At 35.4% G+C, this 10,000-nt stretch overlaps 3 protein-coding genes across 4 annotated transcripts in view; 1 reads left to right on the top strand and 2 right to left on the bottom strand.

Annotated features, from left to right (window-relative positions):
* ftr43 (finTRIM family, member 43) overlaps positions 1 to 4,090 on the top strand; it is an 11,868-nt gene extending 7,778 nt beyond the window's left edge. Inside the window, exons 4-7 of the mRNA XM_073943906.1 lie at positions 2,571 to 2,804; positions 2,896 to 3,049; positions 3,168 to 3,227; positions 3,331 to 4,090. Of these exons, the coding sequence (XP_073800007.1) occupies positions 2,571 to 2,804; positions 2,896 to 3,049; positions 3,168 to 3,227; positions 3,331 to 3,518 (636 nt within the window). The 3' untranslated portion in view covers positions 3,519 to 4,090. The remainder of the gene's footprint in view (positions 1 to 2,570; positions 2,805 to 2,895; positions 3,050 to 3,167; positions 3,228 to 3,330) is intronic.
* LOC141381087 (uncharacterized) overlaps positions 1 to 10,000 on the bottom strand; it is a 460,537-nt gene that overhangs the window by 4,806 nt on the left and 445,731 nt on the right. The gene's annotated exons all lie outside the window — the stretch shown is intronic.
* Positions 7,331 to 10,000, bottom strand: part of rangap1a (RAN GTPase activating protein 1a) — a 28,478-nt gene continuing 25,808 nt past the window's right edge. Inside the window, 2 exon segments of the mRNA NM_001076616.1 lie at positions 7,331 to 7,478; positions 8,424 to 8,545. Of these exon segments, the coding sequence (NP_001070084.1) occupies positions 7,397 to 7,478; positions 8,424 to 8,545 (204 nt within the window). The 3' untranslated portion in view covers positions 7,331 to 7,396.

Here is a 10,000-nt window from a genome sequence, read left to right as displayed (position 1 = left end):
TTAGCACAATCGCTTCACAGCAAGAAGGTCGCTGGTTTAAGCCTCGGCTGGGTCAGTTGGCGTTTCTGTGTGGAAAAGCATGTTCTCCCCGTGTTGGTGTGGGTTTCCTCCGGGTGCCCCGGTTTCCCCACAGTCCAAACACGTGGAATTGGGGAATTGGGTAGGCTAAATTGTCTGTAGTGTATAAAGCCTGGTTTATACTTCTGCGTCAAGTGATCAGCGTAACTCACAGCGCAGGCAACGCGCATGGCTGTGCATTTATACTTCTTTGCGCTGTCTCCGTTGGCCTGCATTAAAGCCTGGTTTATACTTCTGCGTCAAGTGACCGGCGTAACCCACAGCGCAGGCAACGCGCGTGGCTGTGCATTTATACTTCTGCGCGCTGTCTCTGTTGGTCTGCATTAACACTTCCGAACCGCTAGTTGGCAGTGAGGTGTAAATGTTCATCTGTGTCAAGTTTCTTCGCTGCTTTTTTGCTTTTCCTGAACACTTCCGGGATGTACAAGTGGCTCAAACTCGCTCATTTTGAGGCAGGAACCGGCGGACGTGCAACAACTTTAACTATGAGGTAAACACAAAACAAAACTTTCCATTCAGAGCTCCTTCACGGGACTCCACACTTGTAAACAATCGCTACATTGGGCTCGCGCCATTCACGCGGCTCTTGGTCCCGCCCAGACTTGTCAGCGCTACCAAGCCGACCAATCACAGAGCTTGCGCTACGCGTCGTTGCAACGTGTAGTTACATTTTTTGAGAGGCTATTAATAGCCTATATATATTTTTAACTTTATTTAGTCACGAATATATATATATATATATATATATATATATATATATATATATATATATATATATATATATATATACATATATTCGTGACTAAATAAAGTTAAAAATATATATAGGCTATTAATAAAACTTATGCAATCTGCACTCCAAAATAAAAAAATAAAAAAAAAATATATATATATATATATATATATATATATATATATATATATATATATATATATATATATATATATATATATATATATATATATACTATTGTCCCAAGTGTAAATCATCACTGTAGAATTATTAGGTTCTATCTGAAATTTTTTTTGTCAAAATTGATTTATTGACATATTCTTATTAATTGACAACTTACAAACTTACATGATAGCATGCTTTTTTTTGTTGTTTGCATTTTTTAGCAGACTTTTTATTAAAAACAAAAATCAAATGTTACACACATTCTGTTGGCTATATGTAATGCAAAAACTTTATAACTCAAAATCATTCAGAACAAAGATAGAACCTTATAATTCCAAGGTGGCAATATAACTACTACTGTAAGATAATTTCAGAATTCGGTACATTCAATATTATCTTGGCTTGAACTGACCCGATCTAATCCTGTTTATATGAAATGATAGTGATGCTGAATCGTGTCAAATCGTCAGTAACCAAATCCAGCTGAGTAATCCACATACGAAAAACACCCCTGGTTCATATGAACTGTGTACTTACAAAGCCCCTGACAAAGTCATGCATTAATAGTCTTTACTGGTCCTTCCTTTAATAATCCCACATTGCAGGGTAGGTTATTGTAATAATCGTCAGACAACTGGAAATATCAAACAAAGCAAGGTTGACTTGCGTATATTTGGCTCCAGATTACATAAAGTCATGATTTTGACTCTTTAGATGGAAACGCTGCTTCATACCCAAATTTGTATGAGATATTGCAGTCTTGAGCATGAATCTAATTCATATCTTTATATTATAGATTTAATATATTATTAAAGCTAACTAATTATAGCTAGTTTGAGTATGAATGAGTATGTTTACCTGGACACCAATACTCTGATTTTAATATGATTAAGACAATATTCTGATTAAGAGTCTACCATGTAAACAGAGATTTTTGATGACCTTAATCCGACTAAACTCCTAATGGTATCAAACAGAAATTAAACTAAGACATGTGGAGTATGCTGATTTTAGTGACATTACTGAAGTGCAGAATAGACATAAATACCACAATCAAACAATTACTGTCATGTAGGATTTTCCCTTCATTTTGCGACAGGATAGTCTATAAACACACGGCTGTCTGACACTATTCTCTGCACCTACCCAGTCTGTGAAGCACCACAGACACACACATCATGAAATGTGGAGGGTTTTTTTCATATGTAGTGCGGTATCAAACACCATTAAAACAACACTCTTCCAGCAGTTCCTCGCATCCAATATCTCATTTGTTACGCAAGGCATGCATGAAATGTTCCTGAATGAAAATGAAAGTACCAAACTGCAGTTAAAGTCAACAAAATAAAAGTGAAACACCTGAAATTACACGAAACTCCGGAGGAAACGTGAATAGCGTGGTGACGCAATGACATGAATTGATCTAAGTACTATAACATGTAAAACGGGATCATGGAACTTTCAAAAGGCAACTCATGTAAAAACCTTAATCATATTATTGTCTTATTCAGATTAAGGCAAATCATTAGATCACTGATGTCCATGTAAACATGGTCAATGACACTGTGTGACTATAATGTGTGTCCTGTACCAGCGCTCAGCACAGTCGGCAGTGGAGGACAGTGAGAGGATCTTCACTGAACTCATCCAGCATATTGAGAAACGTCGCTCTGAGGTGAATCAGCTGATCAGAGATCAGGAAAGAGCTGCTGTGAGTCGAGCTGAAGAACAACTGGAGCGACTGAAGCTGGAGATCAATGATCTGAAGAGGAGAAACACTGAGCTGAAGCAGCTTTCAGAAACACAGGATCATCTTCACTTCCTCCAGGTATTTATGTGTGTGTGATGTAGAACAGATGAAGAATGAGTGACGGTAACAAGCTTCTGTACTTATAGCGTGTTTGTGTTTGTCTTTGTAGAGTTGCCCGTCTGACACTTTCTCTGGATCTTCAGATTCAGGCTTCACGGTCAGTTCTCATCTGTGTTTTGATGATGTGGTGAAATCAGTCTCTCAGTTCAGAGACAAACTTCAGCAGTTTGCCTCAAATGAGATTAAAGAGATATCTAAAACAGGTAAATACTGATATATTTGCAGAAGGGTTCATTAACTATTACAATGTTCTGAAAATAGTTGTACTTTAATTTTGTCTTGATGTGTGAAGTACAGTGCAGATGTGTTTGATTTCCATAGTGAAAACAGTTAAGGTCATTCAGACTCCTGAAGATCAGACCAGTAAGGTGGTTCAACAATGTAAGTTACCATGAAAATACTCTAAATCCAACAAACACTCAAAAAATCCAGTCTAGTAATTTTTATTATCTTATTATCTTATGTCTTATTCCATGTCCATCAGATTCACCTCGTGCGGTGGTCTCCACAACTGAGAAATCAAGGGACCAGATCTTAAAGACCTTGGATATGTTTAGAAACCGGGATATCTCCAACTTGTCCACCCACCAAGGTAATATGTATGGGCAAAGGAATCCCAACCGCTGGGAATTCTCAGAGGGAGTGTTTAGGAATAAATATTGGGACGAGTAAATCCAATCCCTAAACATACTGTAATTGGGCTAATTGTATTCAAACCCTCACCTCCTCTTTGCACATTTTGTGAGAGTAAAGCCCGGCTCTGTGATTTTTTTTAATAATCTTAAATGATTGTAGCATGTCAGACTGCACGAATATAACTCCCGTGTAACACTGTAAAATCTCAGACTGAACAACAATGACTGTTTACATGGACATCAGTAATTTAGATAGTTAACTTAATCAAAATAAGGCAGTAATATGATTAAGTTGTTAATATGAGTTGTCTTTCATGTTACAATATGCGGCAAAATGAAAAGTCAGTACAATCAAAATCATAAGGTCATGTAATTCATCACCTCTTGAACATAACAGACATAGCAGTGCATGTAGTAGTATATATTATCTTGTATCATGCCACATTTGCTGCAAGTATAGATATGCAAAGGTAAATTTGTGTATGTGTGTACTAAGAGCTTTTTAAGAGCATTTGTGCATGACTCATTGCAGAAGGCTTGAATAAACTCCACAAATACATCACACAAACTCACTTGGTATATCGACTCATAAACTTAATCTGTTTCTCTGTCACTGAATGCTTTTTTTTTTAGTGTCTCTGTCACTGAATGCTTTAAAAAAAAAAAAATCTGATTTAATGCAGGAGAAGAAGACTCCTGAAGAAGAAGTTTGTCTCCGACAACCAAATTTGTTTGAAACTGAGCAGTGGGAGCCAGGTCTGAAGTCTAAACCCTCGCCTATTATCACTGTAAACAAAATTGATCTGATTGAGTACAAACCCACCGCACTGATTCCGTAATTCCCATTACATGATTTCTTTGGATATTTCAATTGCTTTCACAGATTTGCAAGTCTCTTTGTAAGCTTGGCTCATCTTGGGTTTTTGTTTGTTTTCAAGAGTTGACACTTAGCTGATGATTAATTGTAAAAGCTTGTTTGGCATGCTGTCCCGGGAGAGAGAGCTCATGAGATCCTCGTGCCCAGGGCTCCCTTTCGTTGCAAGGTGGGAGGGGAGTTTGAGCTCAGGTAGATCTCGAGAACTCCCCTGCTGTAGCAAGTGAATGCTCTTGAAATTAACTAAGTACTAGAAGCGTGTCTATGTTGCCAATTTGGATTGTTCAATTGACTTAATTGCATGTTTTTAGGCGGTGGGAGGAAACCGGGGAACCCGGGGGAAACCCATGTGAGCACGGGGAGAAGTGCAAACTCCACACAGAAATGTCTGCTAGTTTGGTAAAGCCAGCAACCAGAGACATTCTTGCTGTGAGGCGACAGTGCTACGCACTGGGCCACCGTGTCACCCGTCTAGGAAGGAGGAGTAGGGGAGGAAGGGGGGACTCTTTAAAACGAAGATAGCAGTGGAATGAACCCCAGGGTATTTATAGTAGTTTAGGAGTCATCTGATTGGAGCGTAGTGAATTAGATAATGCGGATCCAGCCGCTAGCAATCATAAGCACGTGATCCTCTCGAAATTAGTTTATACATAAATTTCTCAAAGGGAGACATGTTATGTGCAAAATCCTGTCATGTGTTCTTATTAAAATATAGGATTTACATATATTTATCAGGGGTTACCACAGCAGAATAAACAGCCAGCTATTTTATCATATGTTTCACGCAGTGGATGGCCTTCCAGCTGCAACCCAGTACTGGGAAACACCCACACACTCTAACATGCACACTCATGTTATTTACTGAGCCACTGTGTCGCCCCTTTGGTCGCATTTTCTTGCTCTGATTCCTGATTTTCTTGTACCAAATATATATATATAAACTCTGGGTACCCGGTACCATGTCCGTGACGTCAATCAAGGTCCGTACTGGCCCAATACCCCCCATGAGTGGTTCCGTTCTCTCATCAGTTGAAATAGAATAACTTTTGCATAGATTAGGATAGAGACAGCAAATGACAGCAACCTAGACCACACAGAATCTAAAAGGTACACTTTCGAATTTGAGTTTAGTAAAAAAAAAGCGCCCCTTTTTTTGGAGGGGTTTATCATAACACAGCATAATATACAATTATTGTTCTCACTTTTCAGTGTTTTATTAAAATTCAAAGGGTTTTCTTTAAAATTATACCAAATATATGCATTTACACATCTGCATGTGGATTTGGGAAGCTTTTGAAATTGGATGGGCAAAATCCAGGTGGAAACCCCAAAATAGCACTTGACTTAAAGAGGTTAACATGTTTTGAGACTTCACACTATAATTCAAAATTACTGAACTTCTCGTAGGACAAACAGTAAGAGACAAACAACAAAAATAACCTAAAAAAAAACAGGAACTACAAATGGTTGTTTGTGTTGGAAATGTCCAAGTCTCTGAAGAATGCATTTAATAATAATAACAATAATAATAATAACTCTATGATAAAAAAACAAAACAAATCTGTGCCATGTTTAGCATGTATGGATACTATGGAGCAGAGTAGATCTCCAGGAACAGGGTTGAGCACCCCTGATCTACAGAATATGTGTTCAGTTTTGCTCCTGGAGTGACACTTTCCCGAATAGTTAAGCTCCTACCTCAATTAAGCACACCTGAATCAGCTCATCAAGCAGGCAGACTAGAAAATTCCAGATAGGTCTATTAAGGCAAGTTGGAGTAAATCTCTGATGGACATTATCCTTCCAGGACTGATTTTGGAAGCCACTTTACATTTTAAATTGATTACATTTATTTATGTTATGTTCTGTTTAATTAGAACAGAAAGTGTAATGGAGAACTTACGTCTTTTAGGGTAAAAGGAGAGCAGAACCGCTGTGTCTACCAGGTAAGACACACTTTCTACCTAGAAAGCCAAGCTTCCATGTTTATTTTTTCATTTAGGATTCTTGCTAAATGAAAAAAAAAGTGGTTATAAAAATCTAAAGTAGTGACATGACTCTGTCTTTAGTGAGGTAAAATGATAACATTATGATAGTTTCATTGGTTCGTTTAAAATGTCCAAAGATTAAATAGTATAAATGATTTTTTTTTAAAGACAATGCAAGGTTGCGTTGTCTTTAGTGACAAAAGTTATACAAATGTAGTGATGCCCCACATTATACTGATGTCAGACAAATTTCTGTAGTACTGAACAACTTCATTTGTTTGGAAACAGATGAAACTGCATTGAAGTGCACTTTAGTAGTTAGTAGACATAAATCTTAATACTGTAAATTAGTACTACTGCAAATGCTTTAAGAAAAAAGATTAAACGTTTGTTGCTTAAATTGTTGACGGACTCAGTAAGACTTTCTGTAATTCTGAAATTTTTGTACACCACTAAAACATCCATATAAAACACAACAAAAGCACATAAACAGAAAAACAGATTTCGATCTGCAGAGACTGAAGTACCCAATTGTGGAGAAATTGTGTGTTTTAGTCATTAGATTACAAATTAAAAACGACTATTTAAGTAAAATAAAATTCTCAAATATATTATTTTCACACATACGACTCATCTAGCAGATATAAAGGCATCGTGTTGACAAATATTAAAAGTGATTCAAAACCTTTGATTATCTTTTTTTGTTGAATCACAAAACAAAAATAATATTAATATTTTGAAGAATGTTGAACACCAGTAACAACAACTGTATAAGAAAATTATTATGGGAGTAAACAGCTTTCACCATTCTTCAAAATATCTTCTTGTGTATTCAGAACAAACTAAGACAAATCTGCAGTAAAAAAAAAGGTAGCACAACATCTTTTGTCCCCCACATTTTTGTCTGGTATTAAAAGTTTTTTTTTTTTTAATTATCCAAACATTCTCTTCATCTTAGATGTCAGACAGTAGACAGGACAGTTAAGATTTCAACATGTTATTACAGTTTATTATTAGCATCCAGATCAAAGTCATGTGAGCACGTGTGTGTTTTCAGCACTCAGGGATGAGTTTCTGCAGGGTGTTTTTCAGCCGGTCTCGAGCGCTGCTGCACACCTCTAGTGATTTATTCGGCCTGCGCAGTAAAGAAACAGCAAACTATGAAACTAAATGAATGTCTCATATTTGAAATCAAAAGCTTGTCGAATACAGAATAAAATAATGCACTGAACAACAAGCGCCTGCATTTTAATGACTTAAATTTTCAGGGTTTGTCTTTTTAGGTCCTGAAATTTAACGTAGCTGTTATTAATTTAAGCTGTGAATATTTTAACTAAAACATTTCACACACATTTTCATGCTTAAATTCTATCCGCTTGTTAAGTGTGACGTCACGCGGAGCGGCTTCCGGGTCCAAGCGCTCTATTCAGCTGAATGGGGAGATTCATGAAATGGTAATAATAAACGTTTTCAAAGCGATTTAATACTTTCGAAAATCACGATCGCAGTATATATGTCCATGCCTAATATTTGATGGCCAGAAAGTGATTCATTTTATTGTAAATTGTTAAAATTGTGGTATTTGCGATGCAGCAAGCCCAGAGATTGTTGTGCCACTATGACTTTATATAAAATTAACTTTAATGTGTGATAGGAATTAAAAGAGATCATAAACGAATGATTTCTCAACTCAAAAGAGTGGCGGCTTGGACCCGGAAACAGTATTACATACGTCACCAACACGTCATCACTTAACAAGCGGATACTAAATATTTCACCTTCCAGGATTCACTTCCAAAATATTCAGTTATGCTTAAAAATATATGATGTATATCATTGAAAAGGTGATATTCAGTTCATTTCATTTCAGTTCATAAATTCAAAATTCAACATTACATCCGGGAACTGCATTTAATGCTGATTCAATGCATTATATTTTGAGTATTGCTATTGGACAAGCTTCTGATTTCGAACACTTCATGCATAATTTTTGTTCCATATAAACAGAAAGCACACAGATCACTCACACCATCAGCTGATATCAGGAACATGTTCATGTGCATGAGTGATTTTGAGTTACCTGCTCATGAAAGCGTTGAGGACGGTGATGTGTTCTCTGGGGAAATAACTCTGTTTTACTGCATGCTCCAAACACAGTAAGTGACCTGGAACAACCTTCACAGGCTTCAGCTTATCTTCACTCTACAGATAAAGATGACAAAATGCATATTTAATATCTCCAGATCCTGTTTCCACTTAATTTAATCTCTTATGAAAACGGTTAAGATTTTTGCATTATGAATAATAATTAGCTGTCTCCATGCTAAACTGTATTATTGCATAAAATGTTGTGAATAATGCAGTGTTTCCAAACAACGCGAAACTAAAGAGACCTAAATCATCACTTCCTGATAAACTGAAGCAGGAATCAGTCAGAGAAATGGAGTTTAGTGCAGTGGTGAGATATATATCCAGCTGCAGGCCCGCAGAACCACACACGTTTTAGGCACACACAATCTAGGACACACAATCTAGGCAAACCATATATGGTAACCAACTCTTTAGCATTATCGCCACATATTGAATTTCACAAATATGGTTTCCCATTTCAGTCATTATTATTATATCGTAACGATCATTTTAACACCTCTGCAGTTTCTGAACTTAAATTATGTAAATAAAAATAATTGGTTAAAGACACATGACTTTATTCATGTGTCCATATACACAAAAGAAAACATAATAGACCGTCTAATTGTTGGATTAAGTGTAATAAACTAATTCAAGCTCTTAATTTCATCATAATTGGTTAAAATCACTTTGTTGTAAAATATAAAAAGCAAACAATAATAGGTCACTTTAAAATAAATTAGCCTACTATAGTTAATCATTTAAACAATATATATATAGTTATAAACTGATTATCTTAACTGATTATAATTATTATAAGTTTATATATAAACTGCTATCTTTGACTAAACTGTCACTGTTAAAGCTGTTATATATATATATATATATATATATATATATATATATATATATATATATATATATAAATATAAATATGTATGTATATGTATATAAATGTATGTATGTGTGTGTGTGTGTGTGTGTGTGTGTATATACACTTATGATTTTTTTTATTAATAGTTAATTTGTTCCTATTTGTTTCCTATTACTGTAGTATTCAATTTCTACAGTATTAAATGTGGGAAATCATTAATTAAAAGGTTATTAGAAAATTAAGCTAATAAACACTATTAAATTGCTTGAGTAATATATTAATATAGTGTTATACATTTGTTACATGTAAAAAGATTTTTATTACATTTAATGTATTATTGCCTATATTAACTTGCTATTATTTCCTTCATCAAAAATTAATCCATTACATAAATTAAACCTGTCCAAATGAGATCGTTCAGCAAGGCCAGCAAACAAGTATCTGCAATATTATTGTCAGATAATAATGACTGATCAGCTACAATGACTGATTAAAAACTGTTCACTCTATTATATTGAATGGTGATCGGAAACAATGCTCCCCATTCGGCCGTCTCAATCACAATATTTGTGAAATAAAGTAAACACTATTGTTTATTGAGTACAATATTTATTAATCATACATATATCAAAATATATCGATGACGATGTCCA

Source organism: Danio rerio, chromosome 3 (genome assembly GCF_049306965.1).
Source record: "Danio rerio strain Tuebingen ecotype United States chromosome 3, GRCz12tu, whole genome shotgun sequence".
Taxonomy (NCBI): domain Eukaryota; kingdom Metazoa; phylum Chordata; class Actinopteri; order Cypriniformes; family Danionidae; genus Danio; species Danio rerio.
Note: the sequence above shows the minus strand (reverse complement) of the source record. Positions and strands in the feature narration are given on the sequence as shown.